Below are 26,825 nucleotides of genomic sequence, written 5' to 3'. Positions count from 1 at the left end.
GTGTTAATACAATAGATTTCTGGAACTTATTCCACCTAACTGAAATTTTATATCCTTTGACCAACATCTCCCCAGTTGCTCCTCTTGTCCCAGCACCTGGTAACTACCATTCTGTTCTCTGATTCTGTGAGTTCAACTATTTTAGAATCCACATGTGAGTGAGATAATGCAGTATTTGTTTTCTGTGCCTGGCTTACTTTAGTTAATAGTTAATACGCCACCCCCTAGGTTCATCCATGTTGTGATAAATGACAAGATTTCCTGTGATCTTTTTAGGATGGTTTGGTCATAGCCCTCATCTGGCCTGAATTTCTTATCTAACACAAATTTCAATCATCATCCCCACCTTTCCTAAGTGTGTTTTTGCTTATATCTGATCGTAAGTACCAATCAGCAGTTCAGGCTGTGTGACTGTGAGAGGTGTAATCTTGTATGGGGAGAAGGAGAGATAGACTGAAAGGGAGTGAGAAATGGAAATAGACTACCTGATAAGGGAATCAAGCGGAAGGAGGCTTAAAAGGCAGGTGAAAAGGTATGGAAGACCAATTTAGCCCACTTCAACATTTTGCAGAAGGCTAGCTCTACTAAGTGGTTTTATTCTGATACTTTGATGACAGTCCCAAGAAATAAGGTTGCTAATCCCCCTGTTAAGTGGTAGAACTGACTGATGTGGGAAAAGAAAGAGCAAACTCAGCTGACATGGGCTTACCTGGCACCTTCAGAAGGCCCACATAATGCAAGAGCCTCAGCTCCACAGAGTCTTCTGTCCCTACCCCAGAATGAGTCTGTATTGATTTAATCTGAATTTAGCATTAGATGACAAAATTGAATGTATGCCATCGTTTTCAGTTTTTCTTCAACGAGACAGGAAAGCCTGTGGTGTCCCAGCAGGGATATTTACCCCACCTTTGATGGAGCCCCCAGTCTCCAGGAAGGCTAATACTCTGAGCTTCAGCACCTCAGACCTCCTGACACATGAAATGCAGTCTCTAAAACATCAATCAGCAGCTGAGCCCTCCTGTTACTTGTTTCCTCCTCTGCAGTTTTTCTTGAGATTGGAATGGATTCATCAGCCAATTAGGAAGAAAACTAGCCAATTAACTAAATCCCTATTAGCTTCTCCTGTCCAAGGGCAGGGATGAAAAGGAGGAATTCTTGCTCGGTATAGAGAGGTCTCCCGGGTCTACTTTTTGACAATTGCTAAGTGTGACTGCCCTTTCTCTCCTTTCCTAAAAGGGGAGGGCGTACCACCTGCATTTTATTCCCAGGTCTCCCCAGATCATCCCAGTTGACCCAGAAATTCAGAAAGAGGGTGCAGGGAAGTAGAGTCTATCGTTTCCTTGCTAATGAAAAGAGATGTGATAAGAAAGTTAATTGGTTTAACAGAACATAGTTCTCCGTAGTGTTAAAATTTGACCCAAATAAGCAGTCTTATTTTTCAAATGTTTTAATTGTGAAAGTACTACCTGCTCATTGTAAATAGCTTGGAATATACATATATGTTAATATTCACCTGTAATTTCACTATCCAGAGATAACGTCTATCCACATTTTGGTTATCTTTTTGTCCCTCCAGTGCACATTGTTTTATATATTTGAGACTATATATAAAAATTTGCTGTATTGTTAAAATTTATGTTAATGATGGCACCAATATTCTTTATGTAAGTATACCTAATTTACTAAACTGTTCCCCTATTATTGTTTCACGTTTAGATTGTTTGCAGTGTTTCATTGCTCTGAATTATGTTCTGGTTAATGTGTTTGTGCATACATCATTTTTGGTTTTTAAATGCAGCTTATTGTTTCTAATGTGATGATGAGTTGCAGACTCCCTTCCCGTAAGGTGGGGGTAGCCTGCAGAGGTAGACCATTGAGAGGCAGGGTCAGGTTGCTGGCAGTGCCTGTTGGGGGCCACGTACTGGTTAAAACTTTATGGCCGCATATCTGATAAACAGATTCTTAATTCCAGAAACAGGATAGTCCTGGTATATTCACTGATTAGGACCTTAGAGCTGACTGGTGATCATTAAAATAGCACAGGATGATGAATAAACCATTATGACAGTTCATTTTATAATGTGGGAATTGGGAAATCCCCTTTCTATAACAGAACTATTCATGTCTGCCATCTAAGACATTCTTTTTCTTTCTTGGGATTAGAACACTCGGTAACCTTTATCCAAAGGTTGTTTGGTGGACGAAGAATTAGAACAAAAGGAGGACAAAATTGAGAGCAATGGTGGGTCCCAGTGAAATTTTGCTAACCCCACCAAGAGATACTGTTCTGTACCTCTCTCAAGGGGCAGGGCAGGAGGCAAAATTTGAATGTTTGTTTCTCTGTTCCGTATTTCGTTATCGACCCTTTAGTCTTTATATTTTTCCTTTTAGGCCTGTCATTGTTAAGGTCATGTTGCTGACCTTGTAAAGCCAAGAAAAACCTGCTTTCTTCCGATAAATGTTAATTTCATCTGCTGGTTTCTCCTATTATCATGACCTATGGACAACTGCATGGGAAGCACCTGGGCTGCTTGTTAAATAGTGCAACTCTCCGGTTCCCACCATAGGCTTATTTAATCAGTCTCTGGTTTGAGTCCCAGATTGCGCTTGCAACAAGCACTCCATTCAATTGTTGTGTATCCTAAAAATCACAAATTAAAATAATATAGGATCACATAGTAGTTAAGGTGTATAGGCTCTGGAGTCGGACTGCCTTGCTTTAAATACTTTCTAGCTGTAATACTTTGGAAATTTGCTTCAAATCTCCTTGTGTCTCAGTTTTCTCAACTCTAAAATGGGGATGGTAACTATACCTACATTCTAGGAGTGTTGTTATGATTAAAAGAGTTAATACATATGTCAAACACTTAGAATGGGGCCTAGAATGGGTTTAGTATTTAATAAACATTAACCATTTAACCATAGCACTAGACTAACTCTCTGTTTATGGCATCCTGCAAAGACTTTTGATCCTTTAACCATTATTCCTTGTTTCCCTTTCTTTGTAAACATTAGTCTATTCCCTTATTTCCTCGCTGAACTAGTATTAGCCAATGCCTCTTATGCTCATAGTCTTGCTAAGCCCTGAAATTAGTGCTTTATCACTACACTAAGCCTTCATTAGTATATATTTACAGTTATCAGTAATGCATCACTTCTGATTGCTTCTAGATTTGGATTTTGCTTCCTGTTCTTTAGAACAAAAAGAAATTTTAAAAGTTGCCTCCTTCTGAGAAAAGAAGGTACACAATCTCGTTTGGTGACTTGGACTTTATACAAGGGGCTTTTGTTGAACTGCCAAATGAAATCATGCACTACTGTATAAGGTAGTAGTGAAACCTTTATGTTTTGAGAACCTGCTTTATAAACTATAAAGTAATACAAAAATTAGAGCTCTGCTGATTCAGCCAGATTTCTCAATGCAAAAATAAATAATAAATAAATAAACAAATAGAAAAGAGCAGTAAGGGTAGTCTTATGATGAATCTGGAGCTAACGCTTAGGCTGCTTACAGAGGAAACTTCTTAGAATGTGTTCACTGCTGATCTCATTTCTGAGCAGTCCTTGTGACTGTCTTAGGCATCATGGCCTTTAAAACTCAAATGTTCTTTTCATGTCTTGTCACCATGAACTGGTGTTTCCTCAGGGCAGTTTGAGTTCTCAGTGAAAACCAGAGCACCACTTCCAGCTGTACTGAGAAAACTTCATACTCTCACTGTTTCACACATAACACACAAAAATGTTGAACTTTAATATCTGGAGCCATTGATTTGAGAGAGTTTTCTATGCTTGATTAGTTTCTTTTAAAAAGTTTAGCTTAGATCAGCATGAATTTCTTTTGCTGGATTATTGGGGATCTCCTAGGGAGGCTTCAGGTTGGAGTAGGGTTTGTTAAGCACCTTGGGGAGCAACAGTAAAGGAAAAAGCCAATATTTAGGCCATATATTTAAGTAAGTATGACAACATAAATACGTTCCTTGTGTTTTAGCACATTAACTTGAGCTGTGGTCCTATCTAGGCAGCAAAATTGTACTGAAATACAGAGACCCAACTGACCAAGAGAGTGCTGCTCATTTGTATGCATATTGCAATGTAAATATGAATAATTAGAAACCAAAAATGTATAACAATTGACAAAGCACATCTACATTCATCATTGAATCTTTGTACAGTAGTCTATGGAAATGAGAAGCATCTTTAAAAATGAAACCTAAGGACAGGTGTGCATTCTTTTATGTTCTAAAGTCATATTGACCAGTGTCAAGGTCTCTTGAGGTGGTACCATTTTACTGCTTCTTCTTCCAACTTGATTATTGGACACAGTCTTAAACCTGTTTTTCATGATTGGTGCAAGGATGGATCAAATGCTTGCCATAGGGCTATACTTCTGAAAGCTCGGAGCATCCCATGCCCGTGAACTTAGAAATGAATAAAATGCTTCTCTGTTTATAGTCTAACTCATAAACTTCTTCTATTCCCTTTCCCACTGACCACTGCAAATCTCCTTACTAATCTACTTTCTTTCTTTAGTTTTGCATCTTGGATCACTCTTTTTTTACCTGTTCAATTTGGTATCCCAACTTTGGACTTCTGCCTTACCAAGAATGTGGTCACATCCCCACTGTATCTGGTATTCATACTTTACAACATGGATAAACAACACCATGCTTCTGGAATCAGGCCTTATCTACCACTTCATCTGGGGAGGGTTACAGGATCATAAATAGTCATCCTGAGTAAATGCCTGGCACTGGGCCTATCACAAGTACATGCCCAGTAAAATGACTGCCCTCCCCATTCCCATCATTTGCCTCATCTTCCACTAGTATATATCAGGTTTTTACTAACTTTTAGCTCTCTTTTTGTTTTTATTTAAACACCATTGCCTGTGGATCTACCAATACTGGACACTTGTCTTTGGAATGATGAGAGATGGAAGTCTCTGTTTTCAAGAAATGTTTATCCTAGTTGAGGAGGCAGGCATGTATAAACTTACAACATAGTGAGTATTAGAGAAATGCCCAAAGATCACAAGGGCATATGACTCCACTGGAAAGAGTCCGGAATAGAGGGAATGGAAGATGGGAAAACCTGCTTAGAGGAGTCATTGACCTGCACCTTGAAGAATGAAAATATACTCTATGCATAGGAAAGTAAGGAAGGATGCTCCAGGCAATGCAGCCACTGCAGGCAAAGGCTTGTTAGTGGAACTGCCAGGAGCCCTGAAAGGCTGGGCATATGTTTGGGTATAGGGTGGTGAGGAGTGCCAGAAAGTCACTAAATCTATTTTTCTGCTAGCGTTATTTTGAATACAAGAGATTTTCTTTAAAAACCCTTTAGAGATATTTACTTTTGGTCAGTCACCTTTTATAGGCCCAGGCCCTGTAATTAGGTCTTGTGCCATATCAGAGTTCCTGATCTTGAAGAACTTGCATCTACTTAGGAAATGCATTTTTAAAACAATGAACAACATAACCATGCATAATTAAGTAGGAATCCTCTAGCACCTAACCAGCTTCTCTAGAAATCCAGAGTGATGATTTCAATAGTAAAGGATGATGTAATGCAGGGATTGGGATTTAAATTAGGGATGCTAAGAGGTATAGAATTTGACTAGGGGCTGTAGAAAGTGGAAAAAATAATTAAAGCAAATGCACAAAAGTAAGCATGAGCATATTGTGTTGTTGGGGGTATTGAAGTAGAGTAATTCTCCACTCATTCTACAAATTGTATTGTAAGATCGTAGTATGACAAGGACGGGAGGGAAAATGGTGTGCAAAGCAGACACTTGGTCCTGCCCTCTCTCATGCATCCATCGATTCATCCATCCACCCATTCAATAAGTAGTTATTGCGTATCTACATTGTGTCAAGTATTGGAATGGAAACTGGCAACATCACGGTGGCATCAGATCAGAACTCCAGGGCTGCAAGGGGACACAGGTCTAGAGTAACCTCATCCTTATATTGCTGTGCACTAAATTCTGTTGTGGACCATGGACCTAGCCCAGTTGTTAGTCCTGGTTCTTCCTTGTCTGCCAAGCTCTCATGTCATTTGCGAAAGGGAACTTTAGTAAGATACTGTAGCAAAAACTAAGGTACCTGGCAGTGGGAACCTGCATTAGGCTACTAGTAGCTAGGTTCAACATTCAAAGCATTCAAACCTGTCACCCAGATTTGATCACTGATAAGATTTGGGAGATGACAGATATATATATATATATATGCCTGCAAGATTTCCTTCCTGGCTAATAGGAAGTGTGATTATACAAAAGTCTAACAGGAAAGTTAAGAGGACAAGTGAAATGTGTTGGTCAAGACACTATATCATAGAAGCAAAATCTAGCACCTCAATAAAAAATACATCGCACATTTATTGGACAATGAATCCCAGTGCAAAATCATTAAAACACCAACAGATCATATATGTGGTTTCGTGCCATCTTTGGTGACCAATTGTGTTGTGTTTGGGCTGCAAGACTCGGTGGCAGCATGAAGGTTATTTCTCCTGATGTCTCATGAAGAAAACTAAGCCCTGTTATTTGTGTAAATAATAAAGAAAATACCCTACATCCACATAAACCTCAAGACAGCCGAACAGTTGGAGGTTTCTGTAGAATTACACAAATGTGAAGACAATGAGAAATTGCAAAACCTGAGGTATCCACTGTTGCAATGGGCTCTAAGGCTAAGTTCAACTGACCTCCATATACAGTTATTAATAGGTGGTAGCGTTTGCGATTCTACTGTACCCTTCATTATTCACCTACTTTTGACATGTGTGTAAGGGTATAATTTTGCATTTGCATACAGAGTGAGTGAGTGTTAAAGGGATAGAGGGACAGTGAGATGTTTACATACTAAAATAGATAAAGGACAGTGTATTCCAAGATATCCAGATGTTTTGCAGGATTTTAGAAGTGCTTCACCAGATGTTTGAATTTGTAGGAAAACATCACCCGATCCTGTTTTGGTGAACTTTCAGAATGTACAAAGGCTGAAGAAGATCACCTATTTTCAGTGGTCATATTATTTTATCTGGCATTTAATTCTCATGTCCCTGCTGGTTTCGACATTACTGGTACTTGCTTCTGAAAGTCAAGAAGATTCAGCTTTTGTAGAAACATCAAGTAGGTCATGTGATTATCCAGAGGCATCAGCCTGGTCGTTTTCTTCAGAGTTGAGTAGGTAGAAATAATTAATGGACTGGTTTATTGTCATACATTGAGACTTTGTGGTTTTAATTCCCAGCTTCAATCAACTAATTTCAGATTTTATCTGAAGCACCCATCATTACAGGGGGCAAGAAAAATTGCCAGCCAATGTTACCTGATAATGCTTAATACAACTGTTAGACTAAATCTTAAACAGGCACACAAGAGCTTCATGCCTACATGAACCAGACTGTCTTTTATGCCTTCCCCTGGGTTCTCACAAGAACAAGTCACCTGATTCAGGAGCCTTAATTCTCAGAAAGCAAAATATTGAGGAGGAAACAATGATGGCAGCTTCATTCATCTTAATTCTGTGCTGGGTCTGAGGAATGAACGAGAGCAGAATGAGAACAGGAATTTTAGACCTGGATTCAAATCATCAGCTCAGCTGTGCACTGGCTGAATATCCTTGGATAAATTACTCAACTTGTTGAGCCTCAGTTTCCTATCTATAAAACGGGAAAACTAGTACCCATCTTTGGGGACTGCAATTATGTAGAATTTGATGTAAATCTACCTTCTTTCTGGTTTCCCACCAATGGCATACTCCATGACTTGGTGAGTAAATAGAATTGGCTATGATGGCCATTGCTAATTTTGTTGTTTTGATTTTTCACTATCACTTTGGTGGACAAAGATATTCAGCAAAGTGTGTCCTCTTATGACCCTGATTTTACAAAAGAGGAGACTGAGGCTCAAGAGAAAACATGTTTGGCTTAAGTCAGGGCACCAGGTTAGGAAGGAAGTATAGCACAGGAGTTATAAGAACACGGAATCTGGAGCCAGAATAACCTGAATTTTGAATTTTGACCTCACCACTTACCAGGGTGTTTTTTTGTTTATCTTGAACAAGTTAGTTTGACATCTCTATGTCTCAGATTCCTATAAGACTGGTAAGAATCAGGGCGATAGTAAGGTCTACCTCCAAGGTGATTAAAAGAGTAAATGTCCCTTTGAGGGCTTTTTGAGGAAAGGGGCAGGCACTCTCCTCTATCAAGTATGACTCAAGTACATAACTACCTGAAGACATGAGGAGAAGCCAGATAACCTCTGACAGTCTTGTGCCCCCAAGAATGCTCCAACAGCATAAGGGTTCCTAGGATCACTAGTCCTAACTCCAGATTTCCCTGGAGCTTGGGTGTTTATGGTCCCATAGTGGTAGCAGGGGAAGAGCAGCGTCTTTTTGATCAGGAAGCTTTGTCATATAAATTACCATAAATGTTACTACACTCAAAACAGCATGACACTTACACAAGAATACACAAATAGGTGAAACGATCTAGAAGGACCAGAAGCAAATCCAGTGCATATGGAAACTTAATCTGTGATCAAAGGGGCATTCAGTTTGATGGTGAAAGATGGTTTGTTTAATAAATAATGCTGGCACTATTTACTTTTTACCTGGGAAAAATGTTAGACCCCTATCTCATAGCATATACAGATATTAATCACTGATATATTTTTAAATCAAATTGTAAAAAATATAACAATAAAAATATTTTATAAAAATTTAGGGAAAACATATATATAACCTGTAGTTGGAAAGGCCATCTTAAATGAGAGAGAAAACTCAGAAACCTTATAAAGAAAATTATCAACAAATCCAAGCATACAAAATGGTAAAAATCCTTATATAGCAAAATACCAAAAAAACAAAGTTTAGAAGCTAGATAAGAAGCTAGGAGAAAATATTTATACCATATCACAAAAGGTTAATATCTCCATAATTCACATGACAGCTAAAGTTGAAATGAAAAACATAAATAACCCAGAGAAAAATATGTGAAGAATATGATCAGAAGATAAATGCAAATAATCAATGAGCATATAAGAATATGCTAGAAATATTTCTAGTAACTAGAAAATGCAAATTCAATCAGTGAGATACCATTTTTTCCTGTAGATTGCTAAAAATAAATAATAAATAACATCCAATACTATGGAGATTGAGAGGAAATGGACGCATCACACATTGCCGATAGGAGAGTAAATATTCGTCACCGTCACTACCGGTATCTCTGAAACTAATTTGACAGCATCTATTAAAATGAAGCATGTGCATACCTCGACTGAACAATACTACCTTTAGGAATCTTTCCTACTGAAATGAAAGCACCAGTATGAAAAAGAATATCTCTGAGGCCATTTATTGCGGCATTGATTTTCATGGTGAGGTAAGATGGAAATCACTTGAATGTCTTTCATCTAGGGAAAGATTGAGAAAACTGAAGTGCATTCACACTGTAGAAGTTCTGTAGCTTTACACAAGAAAGAGTAGCTTTATTAGTATGGACGTGGAGGGACATCCATGGCATAATGTTATTTTTTATAAAAATACTTCTTTTTTAGAAATGAATCTCTCAAAAATATATATATATATTTGTATGTGTGTTTGTAGGAGCATACTAAAAGATATTGAATGATGCCTAATACACTTTCATACTGCTTTCCTCAGGGCCTCACTGGAAGGAGGAAGAGATGATTACCTCTTGCTTTATATACCTGTGGATCGTTTGACATGTTACCATATGTGCATTACTTTGTGTGGTTTTTTTGTTTGTTTGTTTTAAAGAAATAAACGGATCTCAAATTCTAGTTCCCTAACCTACTTGGCCAGGTGACCTTAGAAAGTCATCTGACGTCTTTGGGTATTATTTTCCTCACCTGTAAAACAACAATATTGAGGAGGATTGAGCAAGATAAGATGTGTCAAGTTCCTAGCACAGATTGAGCAAGATAAGATGTGTCAAGTTCCTAGCACAGAGCTTGTTAAACGGGGTGATCAGCAAAAGAGAATTCCCTCCTCTTCCTTTCTCTTTACCTTCAGTGATGTGTTTTCTGGGATCAAGCCAGTCACCACTTGGAACCAAGCACAAACAGGAAGAAGGATGAAGCTGCTGCTGCACAAATAAATAATCTGACAACTTCCAAAAGCTACATTAAAATCATTTTCATTTGGAGTTAAAAACCCTCTTGGATGACCCATATCGCTGCTCACTGCCTCCATTTATCCAGACATTGAGAGCTATGGATTCAAGAAATAAATGCACATGGCTGATTGAAAGTACGGAATTAAGCAACTAATCCTCTGACCTAGACTCCCATCAGAGCGCCCTGTTCTGAAACCAGGCTGGGTTGGGTGGGCATCTGAAAGTTGCCTCCCTGTACCCTTCTGCCTGGATCCTTCACCCTCATCTGTCTCTGCCCTGAGAATGCCACAGTGTTGGAATCACAGTGTGGTTCATGCTGTTCCCCCTCCTCACTCAACCCCTTCTCTAATGTTTTAAATCCTTATTATAGAGCCAACATTATGCTAGACCATTTATAAATACATTCTCACAATCTTCCTAACAACTCTGTGAAGTAGCTGTCATCCCCGTTTTTACAGATAGAGAATGAAGCCACCTAGTAATTTAGCCACCTTCTTTTGATTCTGTGGTAAGGACAAGGTGCTAATGATCTTTCCCCCACAGAATAATAGCTGTATGGGAGAAATATTGGAGAAGTCAGAAGATGCAGTGGCTTAAATTTTCCCTGTATAATAGTTTGTATTCTGGTGATAATCCATCTTAGTTGTTAGGACTAGTATATCTCTGTTTGAGGAAATGCTTCAATGTTTTAACTAGTTACAAGATTAAAAATACATCCAAAGCAATGGGATTAAAACAACGCACTCTCTACTAGTAAAGCTTGCCTTAGCACTTGAGAAAAGGGCCGGGTCAGCTTGCTTCTTGGTCTGAATTAATTTAAGCCTTAATGTACACATACCTTTATTATAACACTTATCATATTTTGTTATAACTATTTGTTAGCTTGCCTATCTTCCCACCATACTGAGTGTCCTGAAGAGTGGGAACATTTTGATTTATCTCTGTATCCCTGGTTCATTAGATACAGTCCATTAATTTTTTAGATGAATGCACAAATTAATGATTATGGGTTAAATAGAATATATGCAATTCCTTAGAGGTCCCCAAGTGACAGCCCTAGTTCTCAATGGGAGAAATTACCTTTAACAATGGGCAGCCCTAGTTAAGGACCCTCCATGTGCTATGAGTCGGAGGCCCTGCAATGGAGGAAGAATTCATCAGCAAAGGGGTTAACTTTAAGGCCAATTCCATCTATGAAATAAATCTGAAATCAGAAAGGGACCAAAAACCTGCAGCACTGGATATTTTAAACTTGCTCATTAATAATGGCTCAAAGTGGAGATTTATTACTGTTGAGAAGAGAGGAAGAGACAGTAAATCAGGATTGGTGAGGAAAAGAGCAAGGGAAAGATATGAGTTCTTATTTAAAATGTATTCATATGCTTTATAACCCCAAAGTAGAGATTGCTATATCAAAGTGGAAGGCTTTATTTGTAGGACTGAATTCACTGTAGATATGTTTTATGCCAGTGTTCATTTTCCCAACTTTCATTTGCTTTTCCTTGACCGAAAAGTAGGGGACTTAGTTTATAGCTTGAAAACGAGAAAAGATTGCTTTAGCTGAGTGTCTTCATGAAAATATTCCTTGCTTCAAAGAATGGTTTGTAAAGCACTAGTTGGATCCTAGGAAAACACGATTTTATTGGCACATATTTTGAAGAGAATAATTTTTAAAACATTCAATTAGTTCTGCCTTTGAGATACAATTTAAACACACCCAAAGCAATAGGATTAAATTCATGTAAAAACCTATGTCCCCAGCTGTTGCTTGGGAACAAATTCTTTTCCCATTCAAACTACTCCAAGGATAGTCAAGCTTGCTGTTGGCTGTGTTCCACCTGAGGCAGATACCTGCCTTTAATTCAAAAATCAGACCATGGTACTTCCCTGCTAAACTCTCAGTGGCTTTCTATTAATTTGGAGTAAAACGCAAACTCCTTAGTGTGGCCTGCAGAGCCCTGAACCATCTGTTCCTGGTCTACCCAGCCAGCACCATCTCATTTCGCTCTTCTCCTCATCTGGTCCATCAGGCTTAAGTCAACTGACTTCCTTTCAGTTCCTGAACGATCCAGCTCTTCTCTGCCAAGACTGCTCTCTTGTGCTTTGCCTTGGACATCCTTTCTCCTGCCTCTGTATAAAAGCAACTTTTTCAGTCCTTCCAGAGTCTACCAGCTGACCTTTCTAGAGAGACCTCCCTTGACCGTGCTACCTAGGTTTTCTCTCCCATACATGCTTTAAGCTATGATCCATTACCATCTTGTCTCCCACAACATGCTTACTAAAAACTTTACACAGATAGACATATAGAAACTTGTTTGTCTCCCATATTTCCCACTAGCCTGCAAGATTCATGAGAATAGGAACCATATCTCTCATTCATAATTGACTTCCCAGAACTGATGGCAGTGCCTGACACATAGTAGGTCCTCAGTAAAGATTTGTTGCATCAACTTTCAGTGCCAATCCTAATGCCTGGCACATCAGAGGCTGTCAGTAAATGCTTTTGAATTGAATTTATCTTGTTGCCATAGGACTTAGCAAATTCACATAGCCTGTGTAAATTAATTCCAAGTGCCTAACATCCTGCCCACAACAGCAAATTCTGCTGACTCAGGACAAATGCATAAGGAAGATGCCTAAAAGCTCAATCTAACTTTGGAACGCCTTCTCTAGGACAAAGATGTCATCGAGGCCAGTTTTAACTCCCTTATCAGACTTGATTCCTCTGGTTCCTAGCTTTTCTGACCTATTTGTTTTTGGTGAAAACTTTGTTGTTTTTATCTGGACATTGCCAAGATGTGTTATTAAACAGCTGGAGCTTTTTTATTTCATGGGTCTGAACAAGCAGCTGAGAAGTTTTGCTTTGGGTTTGCCAAGGCTCATGATTTAAGCAGTTGAAATCACAGAGTCACTGAGCATCTTTCATAACTCACTGGACCCAGAGCCAAGAGAACGTTTGGGATTTGTAATTTATGATAAGAATGGCAGTAGTGCCATTGGGAAATATTTTGGCAAGATAACACATCGCTGTGATGCAGCAGTTAAGTTCCATGGTTTAGGCTGTATGAAAATTAATTTGCAAAAATATTCAGGTCTGTTTTGTGTTCTAGTTTATATGTAAATTAGAAGATTGTACAACAAGGATGCCAGGGATGATGGAATTCAAACATCATCAGACTGGTTGTCCATTAATTAGAGTGATTCTTTATTTTGCTTTATTTACATTTTCTGTCAACAATAAATTGTACTGATCAAGTAAACAAAAGACACGGCATTAGCTAATAAGCCGTAATAATGGACGCTTTAAAAATAAAAGTTTAAAAATCTGATTTGGGAGGATAGCCATGGAAACTAAGAGAAAGAATTCAACAATATTTCTCTTAGCTTGGAAATGAAGCAGTGCCTGCCACAGCATTATATAAGCCACTTTTACTCCTGAAGGATAACACTATGAAGGGTAGTGAAGTATCAGAACCTTGGATATAACCGAGAGTTCTGTGCAAACCCACAGGGTGAGTTTCTCACTCTAAATACTGAAGCCTTCATTCATACACCCATTCTTGCTCTGCATGTAAAGTGAGCCATCTGACTCCTATGCCCCAATAGACATGGGCACTTCATGCCCTCCTGTTTTCACAGCCTTCATTCTAAACCATTTCCTGAGGATCTAGATTACACCACATTTGCAGACCTAGTCTGGTCTATTTGGCACTTGAGTTCCCTGGACTAGCTTCAATACCTTAATTACTGTCCCAATACTTAACACTGCTTCTAACAGCAAAGACTTCTCATTTTTATCTGCACTAAAACCTTACCCGGTGCAGCTGACCCCAGAAACTATCCCTGGAGCAGCTCTTTGTGTGCAATCGTCCCCATCAGGTCTCCTCAGAGGCCTGCAGATGGGACCCAAACACATCGCCTGAATTGAAGTATTTTCACACCCAGGCCATTCTGTGTATATTACCCCATGGTTGTATGGCTACTTTAAAATCCTAAGTGTATTCAGAATAGTTGACTTTCAAAGCAGTTTGATTCCAACCTTTGCACTTGAAATTTATTTTAACTGGAAAATTGGCACTAATGTTACTCTTGACTTACCAAAAGAGAAATGATGGCAAAAGTCTTACAGGGGTCTTGGCAACAATTAACTGAAATTTCCTGCAATGATCTGCTCATGTATACAGCCTGCTGGAGAAGAAGGGGTTTAGAGCAGCAGAGGCTCAGTAGCACTGGAAATCTTGAGTTCTGTTCTTTACTCTGTCCTTCCTCGCCTCTACCTGGCTGTGTGACCTAGAGTGGAGGACTTTACTCCTTACCTGTATGGCCTTAAATCCATGTAATGAATTTAAGTCAGACAAACTCTAAGGTGGCTTCTATTTCTGGAAAGCTCTTAATTCACAGCTGATTTAAAATCGGCAATCCAGGGGTAAATAAACTTAGATACTTGTTCAGGACGAGAGCCAACGAGAGACACAGCTGGGCAGGGGAGCGTGTTTCTCAGTTGTTCCTCGATTGGCTGAGCAGGTGATTAGCATCAGAGACACAGGCTTTGATCGTGAAGTGGGGATATAAAACCCTGAAACTGTTTGTCATAAAGAATTCCATGCCCAATAAAAGAGAAGGCAGATGTTCGCATAAAGTTTTTGCTGTTTGTGTTTTTGTGGGGGTACTTTTTGGGCATGACGTTTATTAGTGAAGTACAGCAGCAGCTGCCCACCCATGTTGCCACATAATAGCCGTCTTACAATCCATTTATGGGCTTGGAATTATTTTTGTTAATGCTTTTCATGGGAGTAGATGAAATGCAATGTGCACCAGCTGTAACTACTTTAATCATGCAGCTGCCTTCTAGGGAGAGCCCTGCAAGCATCATAGATGTCTTCATTGTCAAAGAGGTTATTGTCTCACAGAGTTTTAAAGGTAAAGGGGTGCTGTATTACTTTTCTATTAGTGCTATAACAAATTATCACAACTGCACAGCATAAAACGGCAGACATTTATCTTCTGTTTCTAGAGGTCAAAAGTATATATATATGTATGTATGTATATATATGCATATATATATATTCTCAAGGGGTTAAACATCATGGTATCAGCAGGCCTGTATTCCTTACAGCAGGAGGCTCTAGGTGGAGAATCCATTGTCTTGCCTTTTCCAGCTTCTAGAGGCTACCTGCATTCCTTGGTTCATGTCCTCTTCCTGTATCTTCAAAGTCAGCAGAGTATTATCTTCTCTCCTGGCTGGTCTCTGTTTCCATCCATATATCTTTACTCTATATCTCTGACCCTCCTACCTTTCTCTTATAAGGACTTTTGTGATTACATTGGGCCCACCCAGATAATCCTAGATAATCTCTCCATCCCAAGACCCTTAACTTAATTACATCTGCAAAATACCCTTTACCATCTAAGAGAGCATATTCACAGGTCCTGAGTATTAGGATGTACACATCATTGGTGGGGAGCCATTATTCGGCCTACCACAGGAACCATGAAGAATGAGTCAGGTCCAAGGGACACATGACTTACCAAGGGCCACTCAGTTCACTTGTGGACGTGCCATGACTGTATCCCTGGCACGCTCACACTTGCCACTTGTGTGTGGGTTACTGAGAAAGACTGCTAGGAAGATGCCCTAATGAAGGTTTTATTTTCATAATTTGAGATGATTGAGGGCTAAATAAGTACAAGATCAAGTCAGTGTTCTTTTAAAAGAGTAGTTTAGAAAAGACAAGTTTATATTTATAATGTAAGTGCATTCATAATGCAAGAACTTTCTTAAATATTGTAGTCTTTCTAGGACATGGTACCTTCTAAAGGTGAAGTAGCTTGTAATGATAACATATTTTAAGCAATGATAAGAAACGACAGTGCCGAGGAAGCTCATGCACGTGTGTCAATATTTCTCCTCTTCCTCCTCCTTCTCTTTCTCCCTCTGTAACTCAGGCCATTGCTACCATTTTGAGAGTCATTAATGACTGAAAAGCCAATTCAAACTCCTTAAACTAAAGGAAATGGTCTGCCAGAGGCTTATGGGCATGGATGAAACCAAATTAGATATTTGTCATATTTTAAAATGAGACCCATCTTATTTTGATGTTGAAGTGTTTGTCTAGGCCAAGGAACTTATTTTTAGTTCTCCTCCCATGTCTGTTACAGTTGCCTATAACAAATAAGAGAGTCACAGAATTTGAGTATCTTTGGCAAGTGTCTGCCAAACTCCTCTTTTGCCTTGGTTTTCTCCATCTATGCTATAGGCAAGAATGATGGCTACTGTAAGTTAAAGGCTTTATTCAATTTGAGTTTAATTAAACTTGAGTTTCTGAGAGGACAGATTCATTTAAGAAAGCTAATGTGATTGTTAGTATCATCTTCTCCAGGAGTCACTCCCTGCCTCCCCTCTACCATGGCAGGGTTGGCTTCCCCTCATCCAGAGTCTCTTAACATACTCAACCTCACACTAGTGAACCTCCCTGGTGTGTTAGTTGTTCTTGCGCTTACCTGCCTTCCTTGAGATTCAGCCTAACCCAGGGCATGATGCAAAATAGGAGTTCACTGCACGTACTATGGGTGGATGAATGAATGGTCATATAATCTCAGGGGAATTTGAAGGACACATGGATCCAGAGACTCAGTGGAAGTACTGAGAGGGGCAGGGAAAGGCTGAAAGTATAGTTTTGATCTTCACTGATATAAAATTAGTAGACTGGCTTCCCACCCTTGCCCTGAAAACTTTCTTAAATAGAAATAGAACTGGAAACTGCTACAGAAATTTATTCTAATAGATGTTTTAATGTGACACTGAAAATGAGTGGATGGTTTCCTTTGGGTATTTGTGCTTAGCTCTCGATGTCATTTTTCTACCTATCAAATGAACACCAATTCTTTATCTACAGGTACATTAGGTTGATGACACAGTGTTGAATTAACAAAGATGAAGTCAAGTTGCTAAGCTCTTGTCTGACACTGATTAGAGAGCTCATAAAATAAGTCACTCCCTCAGTTTAGTCTTGACAATCCAAAGAAAAACTGTGTATACTGTATGACACTTTCCTTGAAAAACTTCTGAATAGGATAAGGTTGATTTTCACATCATTCTTGCCAGATAGGAAAAGCAGAGCATCAACTCAAGGGAATTGCTGAATATTTGTACTACCTCAGGCATATTGCAAAGATGATGTGACCTGAACAACGATGTTAGCATTAAAGTGGTAATGGTGACTTCACTCAATACAGAAACTGCAGGATGAGTGGGCCTCAAACAAGAAAATCTGATGACAAGAGATCATGAAGTTAGGACTTAGAGAAGTGGACCAAGATTCAGGCCAGGAAAATACCGTAGCAACCCCCAAGTATCTCCATGGGTAGGAAGATTTGGTAGTTCTCTTCCATTTTACCACTTTTGTACATAGCTCTGTTTGTTTATCTTGTTTCCCCAACCTGCTACTCAGCCTAATTCTACAATTTCTTTTTGTTTCTAGTTCCTTCTTTCTGGGGATTGGTGAACTCAGCTTGGAATCTTTGCTCTGTGGGGAAACGGCAGTCGCCAGTCAACATAGAGACCAGTCACATGATCTTCGACCCCTTTCTGACACCCCTTCGCATCAACACGGGGGGCAGGAAGGTAAGCCACCATATTGCTTCCATGGTTAACCTGAAGATGGGGCCATCTTGATTCTGAAGGCTGAGCCTCAGAATCAGAGCCTCAGTCTCTGTGATGAGTTTGTCCTCCCACCTAGGAATACCACAGACTTCAGACCTGCCGCCATTAGAAAAATGTCTACATTGTGCTTTTTCTCCCTAGTCAAACTTTTGTGCTTCTAATTACCCTGTACTTCTGGAGGTTGCCTTAAGTCTTATCAGACAACCTCAGTACCCCCATAAAGGACAGAAAGATAGTGACCACCCCTGCCTGTCATGCTGGGAAAATCTTTTCTCTAAGAAACTGCTTTACTAGGCCTTCTTTTAACCTCAGTGAAGTGGGAAAACCAATTAACAAAAATAAAATCAGACGTTTATCATCTTGGGAGGAAAAAAAACAAAAAACACCTTAGATGATTTATATAAAAATCAATAATTAATCTTCCTAGGGGCATCTTGCTTGCTAAGAATCCTAGCTCCTGCACAGAAATGCTGAGCTGGGCTTTGTGATTCTCACACCTAAATCCCTCCTTCACTCTCCTCCCCCATAATGAGCTCCTCCTTAATATGTGGAAGGGCACAGGTGCCCATTGGGTCTTCTCATCACTGGAATCTTAGCATTTCTCTTGCTGGTTCATGTCTACTTGGCTATCTTTTACTGTTGAGTACGTGTTAAAGGTAAAAAAGAAATGCACATGCAGAAAGATGTGTTCAAAGGTAATTTAGCTGTTAACTCAAGAGAAATGGAAAATAATTTGTGTGCAAAAAATTGAGGTTAAAATTATTGACAACCTTTGTTAATACCAGCAGCTGATACTTCAGGGTTTGGGCTCATTGGGCTCTGTTCTGTCTTCCTTTGCACAGTCTGTTCAGTATAAATACCATGAAGTTTGTACGTTAATTTTTCCCCTTCTAATATTGAAATATATTTTCTTGTACCATGTAACTGTCACAGACACACACATCCTTAATGACTCATCCAAAAGCTGTAAGTGACTTTGACTCAGGTCACAAGTCAGGTTTTAAAAGACACTGCATGTGGCCAACACCATTTAGTTATGCAGTGTTTGTGTACTGTTTTAAATATGACTTGAGAATCACTTTTGTGGAAAGGTCATATATAGGTCATTTGGTTTATTCCTCCTATTCCATATAAAACTATGTTATCCTAATTATTGTTCCATTTACAGTTTTATTTTTATAAATCCTGCAAGGAACTTGTCATAGCTTCTAAGTACATTTCTCTTTTAAAAGGTGAATGATTTATTTAAAGTCATGAACACGTGTGAGTTCGCTGGTCAGTATTTAAGAAGGAAACGTTGCAGTTATGAATAAATATTCAGTCATCCTTCCTTGCTTGGAGAGGGTGATGTAGGGGATAATTGCATTCTAGGCAAAAGGAAAAGCAGGGAGGAAAAAGCCCAAAATTCAGAATGGGGTTTGGTGCCTGAGTTCCAGAATTCACCTGAAAGGTAGCCAGCAAGGCTGAACACAGAGAGCGAAGAGGGGCTTGCAAGGTGGTAGACTGGAGAGGACAGCAGAAGGCAGGTCCTGAGGCAGTGTTCAGGAGCCGAATCCTTTGCCTAAGAGTTATGGCAAGCATTTGAAGGGTTTTTAGATAAAGTATAGATTGGGATTGAGATGGAAAATGTGTCAAACTAACACAAACGATGGATATATAATTTTTACTTTCCATCAGAATGTCTTAAAGGAAAAATGTTGATGTGAAAGAAACAAAAAAAAAAGTCAACACAGCTTTTCCCTAAAATGTATTGGGAAAGAAGAGATTGGGAGATAGTCTAGTGGTAAAAATCACTCACATGTTATGATTTGGGTTTTTTTTTTTAGAGTTTTTTTAAACAGATGATTTGGTATCTTTCCAATTCAGTAAAGTATACCTGATCCAAACCAATTTTCAGATGCATTGGAGTTTGGAATCTTGGCAACATTTACTTTTCACGATGTAAATATTTATATCTGGCACAATTTTTGTTGTCAGTGGTTTGAAGAGCTGAGAACTGTCTGATGGTTCCTTTTGCACTTGTGAAAGGTAGAAAATAAAATATAGTTGGTTGTGATCAACTAATTGGTAATGAAATGCGTTAATTTGATAGACAATAAGTAAATCATGTTTGCATCACGTTTTTGAAGGTGATGTTTAATGAGTTGGAAACTTGTTTTGAAAGTGAGAATTCAAATCACTGTTCTGAATTTTGTTTTCCCTTAAAGAAAAACCCAACTTAATCGATCTGAAAATCACCTGTAAGACTGGGAAGTTTTGTAGAATTTGGGCAAGATGTCACATTTCGAAGTCTGAGCCCAGCTGGGTGTCAGTAGGTGAAATGCAGCCCAGTAACTATGTGTTTTGTGTTGCATTTTTATCCACAAGCATTATTCTTTCTGGTGTTCCAGTGTATCTTATGCACAAAACTGTGATGCAGCTCTCTGGAAGCCCCTGACTTGTGTCAGTATGTTTATTTTAATGTATTTGACCTGACATTGGGCTCAAATGAAGGAAAAAGGGCTTTTCTTACCATAGTTTAAGGCTAAAATTCAACCTCAGTACAAGAATAACAAAGAATAATAGTTATTCCTTATTCTGCAGTAATCTTCTCATTCTATGCACTGTGCTTTGAATGTAATAGAAAGTATTCATTTTTACTTAAAAATGAGACTTATTTCACCTTTTAGCCTCATGTGACCAGGTTGCAGTCAAAATGTAGTTCAAACTGTGTTTCATGCAAAAAGTTATTTAAAATATTGTATATAATTACCTTCAGGCTATGTACATAAGACATAATGTATATAAAGCATACATGAACTTTTTTGTTTCGACTTGGGTTCCATCCCCAATAAATCTCATTATATATATATGAAAATATCCAAAATTAATAAAATTTGAAACACTTATGATCCCAAACACTTTGCATAATGGATATTAAATTTGTAATTGTATTTTTACAAATGACACGACCTTAAGGCTGGGTTGTATGTGAATATAAGACTCCTACCTTGGAACCAATCCCCAGCCTTTGACCCCATTAAATTTAATGTCCAATTGCTACATTGTTTGGAGCTAATTAATCCATTCTAGTTAAAGCTACTAAATTAACTCAAGAATCAAAAAGGAGGAGGATGGGGAGATAATTCTTTGTAGTTTCAGGTTGTTTAAAGTCTCCATATATGAAGAAGTTTGATTATGATATAAATGATGTTTTACACTGAGTTAAGCCTCACTGACTGTTTTAAAGATCGAGACGCTTGTTAGCCATTGAACTTGTAAAATTTCACAGAAGTTTCACCTTTCATGTCTTTTTGCTCAGACCAAAGTGAGTGTAAGCAGTGTGTTTGTGTTTTAATTTTAGTGTACTGGGCACATAAGTGAGAATCTTGGTAATTTGAAAATGAAATACAGGATGGGAAGGTTACCACAGAGTAAATATGGGTAACTTCAATCAATTATTTTGGAATATAGATATTTGCTTTGAGCATTTGATATAGGTGGGCATTGAAAGGTTGTGAGTTTAGCTTTCAGGAAGGAAATATGGCACATAGAAACCTATCTGCTGATCTAAAATACCTAAAAGGAGAAAAAACATATTAAAACTGAGACTAAAATCCATTCGCCGATTCTACCGTTTTAACCAAAAATTAGTCCCGCCAACTTTTCTCATCTTTTAACTCATTTAGTAGAATAGACACCTCAGTAGTTAATGACATGACAGTTCCTTATTGTATGTTAAGTATAAGAGGTAGGATCTATCATATGTTAAGTATAAAAGGTAAGATCTAAACATACTTATCATATGTTAAGTATAAAAGGTAGGATCATATGTTAAGTATAAAACGTAGGATCTGAGTATAAAAGGTAGTTAATGACATGACACTTCCTTATCATATGTAAAGTATAAAAGGTAGGATCTAAAAAAGAGACTGGGATGAAGGATAATATTGTTTTATTTTTTCTTTTCTAATGTTTCTAGATTTGCTAAAACAGACTTGCATTAATTTGGTAATCTGAAAAATACTTATGTTCTAACCTCTCTTTCCATTTCATTTCAAAGTATATTTGGAATTGTTAAATGTGGTAGATAGAATAATGTCCCCTCCCAAAAATGTCCACATCTTAATCCACAGGACTTCTAAGTGTGTCACTTTACATAACAGAAGATATCCTGAAGATATGATTAAATAGAGGATTTTAAAACTGGAAGGTTACCCTGGACTATCCAGGTAAACCCCTTGTAATCACAGAGTCCTTAAAAGGAAAAGACAGAGGCAGGAGAGTCCAAATCAGAGAACAGAGACGTGAGGATGGAAGCAAAGGTTGGAGTGATGCAGGGCCCGGAGCCACGGAGGCCTCTAGAAGCTGCAAAGCACAAAGAAACAGATTCTTCCTTGGAACTTCCAGAAGGAATACAGCCCTACTGACACCTTAATTTTAGCCCAGCAAAACTGATTTCAGATTTCTAACTCCCCAAATATAAGATAATAAATTTGAGTTAACTTGAGCCACTAATTATGGGGTAATTTGTTGCAGTACCAAAAAAAAAAAAAACTAAAATAATGGATGTGAACATAAACATTGTACTGGTTTACTAACCACAAATCAACAAATTATTTTTAAAACATTTTGGCATTTTTGTAAAATTATAATCAGAAAGAGCCTTTTTCCTGTACAACGGGGAAACAATGAAAATGAATCTAATCACAGATTCAGAGCAGCTTAGATTTGTGACAGCACCTTTGGAAGCCAACTCCTGACACTTCCAGTCCAGTGCTGGAGTCTAAGTTCCTCTCCATCCTCAGTATCATCTCATTGTTTCTAGGAGTTCTAAACTACCGGTAGTTCTTCATATGGGTCCTGTGTTTGGTCTCTGCTGCAGAATATTTGACAACCATTTTTTCTTTTACTATTTTAAAGTGGATGGTTCAGTGACATTGAGTACATTCAGGCTATTGTGCAGTCATCACAACTATGCATTTTTGTCACTTTTTTGTCATCCCAACTTGAAACTCTGTACCCAGTAAACAAGAATTCCCCATCTTCCATCCCCCTAGCCCCTGGTAACCTCTGTCCTATGTTCTGTTTCTATGAATTTGCTGCCTCTAAGTACCTCATAGATGTAGAATTACGTAATATTTATCTTTTTAATGTCTGGCTTATTTCACTGAGCATAATGTTTTCAAGGTCCATCCATGTTGGAGCATGTATCAGAGTTTAATTCAATTTTAAGGCTCAATAATACTCCATTGTATGTATACACCACATTTTGTTTGTCTCTTCTTCTGTCGATAGACATTTGGGTTGCATCCAGCTTTTGATTTTTGTGAATAATGCTGCAGTGAAAATTGGTATACAATGAACTGTTTGAGTCCCCTGCTTCCAGTTTTTCTGGGTGTATAGCAAGGAGTGGACTTACTGGGTCACATCTATGTTTAACTTTTTGAGGATTGTCACCCTTTTTTCCACAGTGGCTAAACAATTTTACATTCCCATCAGCAATACACAAGTATTCCAATCTTTCCATATCCTCACAGAAACTTGATGGGGTTTTTTTTTTTTTTTTTTGGTTATTTATTTTGAAATAGCCATCCTAATGGTTGTGAAGCGATCTCTCATTATGATTTTGATTTACATTTCCCTAATGAATTGACAGACTTTCACGGACATCCAGTACAAGTTTTTGGAATACAACCTGTTCCTGATACAGAGTGTAGAAGATCTTGAAACCTCTAGGGGGGAGACAGGTGATAGAAATAATTGACCTTAGCCTAATGGCACAGTCAGGAATATAAGAAGTCAAAAGAAGCAGGGTGCAGTGGCTTGCACCTGCAATCCCAGCTACTCAAGAGGCTAAAGCGAGAGGATCACTTGAAGCCAGGAGTTCAAGACCAGGCTGAGCAACATAATAAGACCCCGTCTTTAAAAAGAGAGACAGAGAAAGAGAGAGAAGCAGAAAAGAGAAGAAACTGACCATCAGCAGACTGTGGACCTACATAGGTTATCTCAAAGAAGCAACCTTTCCCCCATATGTTCAGGTTTCTTGTTTGAAATTTTGCCCAGTAGAGGCTAAAACTACTGTTGTCGCCAACTTCCTTTTGATTTCTGGATACCTAAGGCTTATATCAGGGAGAGTCTCAGCAGGAGACATGGAACATGGTGAGTCATGAGGATCCCTCCTAGAGGGATCATTTGTAACCACCCCAGATCTGGAAGGGGTGAGGAGAGGGAGTGAGGACCAGAACCTGGAGACCAAATGAACCAACCATGGAGAGGAACACCTGACCTTCAGTGAGGGAAGCAACCAGCTCGGGGCAACCCCTAAGGATGGAGCTGGGGAACAAGGCCCTGACTGTACTCCTTTCCTGCCCTCTTATGGAAAGAAGGCAGAAGCCAAAGGAGCTTATCGAATCAGTCCATGCAAGCCAGCCTCCAAGCCCCTAAGCAAGGTAAAGATGGATCCAAATGGACAATCAGAAGACATCCAACTCAAAGCTATGGGTGTATCTACATGGAAGTTTCCATATTTCCCATGAAATAAATATAAGCTAATAAAACTCATAATTGCTTATAAATCAGGTATAAATGCTTCAGCCTGGCATTCACAGCCCTTTACAGCACCACTTCTCCTTTCCAGAGACATTTACATTGTACTTTGTACACACCTTTTGTTCCCAGCGAGAGTGTAAACTTTAAAAAACAAACAAACAACCTGAATGCATCTCACCTTTTCCTGGGATCTGTGCTTTGGCCACAATATACCCTTCACCCCACTTGCCTAAGAAGTCCCAACCCCTGCTTTTAACCTCTGTGGCTCCAATACTATCTCTTTCATTAAATTCCTCTTGATCTCTTCAGCTAACTGTGAAATCTCTCTTTATTTGGCTTCTTAAGCACCTTACTTATATTTATTTTAGGATCTAAACCTTGCCTGTGTTATTAATATTGCTTTCCTTGTAGGGAATAGTAAGACAAATATACTATAGATATTAGCCCTTAGATTAAGAGCTCCTTATGATAAATATGCTTTTGTATTTTCATTTTATATCCTTGGGGTCATCCATGACAGTGCTGGCTGATTTGAATTGAACCAAGGGTACTCTTGCTTACCAAGAAATGTGTTTAGGTGGAATTCACCAAAAGTTGCTATGATACAAGTTAGGGGGAATGTAAGAAGGCCCATGATGAAAAATAACCTTGCTATCCAAAGAATCTGTTACTAAAACTAATTTTCAGTTATGTTTTTATGACCATTAAAATAAGTTGAAATAATAAGAAATGTGAATTGGCTCAGTTTTTAAAATCTTATCACTTCTCTATTTTAAAATTTTCCTGTGAACCTGATCGCAAAATTTAGTTGACTTTATTTAATCATTGCTATTCACAGCATGTCCACATTGCTATGTTCTGAAACCTTTTATGTTTGAGGCTTTAATGTTCCTTCAAAAAATTTACGATATATTTGGGAGAAAATATAGATACACAGAAGTTAAATGGCAGTAACTGATTTAAATAACTATTTGAGATAATAATGGAATCGATGTTAAGAAATGATTAATTAGCAAATCAATCATCTTGGCATTAATGTTTTAATGAGAGTAAGAAGTTGGGTTGGTCAAACAAGACTTTATGGAAGTGGTAGGATATGAGCTAGCATGAAAAGAGAGGTAGAAAGAAATGTAACTTACAGGAGGATCTTAAATGTCAGATGATCTTACTCCATATGTAGAAGGTGGAAAGAAAAGAAAAAGGTAGATTGATTTCGTCATCTAAATGTGTTGCCATGGTGCTGATTTTTATTGGATAACTGATGTTAAATTTTCCTGGACAAGTACCTTACTCATTTAGAATCACTAGCTGTCTTTAAGCACCAAAGGTCTTTTTACACTGAAACTCTGATATGAAAATGGTATATATAATTGTATGTATATTTGTGGGATAGAGCAGATCTTTAAGAGCTGCTGAAGAAGTGGATGCAATTCTTACTCATCTGTATTTTGTGGTTAGACAAATTCCTTTATTGGCATATCAATTATATCCCTTCCAGGAGAAAGTGATAGGGGTCTGTTTATTTAAATTTAATTCTAACCAACAAGGAAAGGCTTAGTAATGTGGAAAGGACAGTAACTCTAGGAAAAAAAGTAGGTGTATTATCTTAGAAACAATGGTAGCAGGGTTAAAAAAAAAAAAGAAAAAATCTAGGCTAGGCATTGTCCGACATGGATATGAAAACTTCAAAAGGCAGATTTTTAAATATCATGATTAAAATTGATGTGATCTCATTGCCTCATGGAAGATAGCTCTAGTGGATTGGGAAGCTCTTAAAAATAAGATTATGGTAATATAATTACAAATGATAGTACCAATAAAGGAACTGGTAGGGGCTAGAGATATCGATGTGGCTGCACGGGGAATTTTATGAGAAATAATATTGTTAAATGGCATGTAAGAGATGTAGGAGAAAGGGCTTACAGCCAAGGAGGACCAGAAGATAAGTCATTTGTAAATGGTTTCACAGAGAATAAAGCCCAGGACAAGTTGAAGTTTCCAGAAAATGAGGAGAACTTTAAAAAGTTGTGGTTAGAGGAAAGTAGGATAAACAAGACAATGTATACCTCCATTTGGGAGAGAATACATGGCCGTGGATGACCAGATGTGAGAACTGAGTTTGAATTTTAGATTGCCACTGTCTAGCCAGCACTATCGTAGATAAATGTGAGAAAGTACTGGCTGGTTCAGAATGAACCAAGCTTATCTCTGATTGCTAAACAAAGGGTTTATTTGGCTTACTTCTCTAAGTTTCAGTTTCCTCACTTGTAAAAGGAGCATTCACCATTCTACCTTCCTCGCAGGGTGGTGGTGGGGAGAATTATATGAAAAAATGCACTTATTAGGCAGGTTATAATGCAAGTTATCAAGCCAGTGACTGGCAGAGAAGAACATGTTGTTAGCTACCATCACGGGTGTTTTTGTTGTCAGCAAGAAAACATAACTCCCAGTTGAATTTGTCAAAGAAACTAATGTTTGCATTAGAATT

General features: G+C 38.3%; 1 protein-coding gene across 2 annotated transcripts in view; it reads left to right on the top strand.

The window, feature by feature from the left end:
* CA10 (carbonic anhydrase 10) overlaps positions 1-26,825 on the top strand; it is a 550,367-nt gene that overhangs the window by 229,087 nt on the left and 294,455 nt on the right. For both annotated transcript variants that reach the window (XM_033183553.1, XM_033183554.1), the window contains one exon: positions 17,625-17,767. In XM_033183553.1, coding sequence (XP_033039444.1) covers positions 17,625-17,767 — 143 coding nt within the window. The remainder of the gene's footprint in view (positions 1-17,624; positions 17,768-26,825) is intronic.

This window comes from Trachypithecus francoisi, unplaced genomic scaffold (genome assembly GCF_009764315.1).
Source record: "Trachypithecus francoisi isolate TF-2019V2 unplaced genomic scaffold, Tfra_2.0 Lachesis_group20, whole genome shotgun sequence".
Lineage (NCBI taxonomy): Eukaryota > Metazoa > Chordata > Mammalia > Primates > Cercopithecidae > Trachypithecus > Trachypithecus francoisi.
This window is presented reverse-complemented; position numbering and strand designations above follow the sequence as displayed.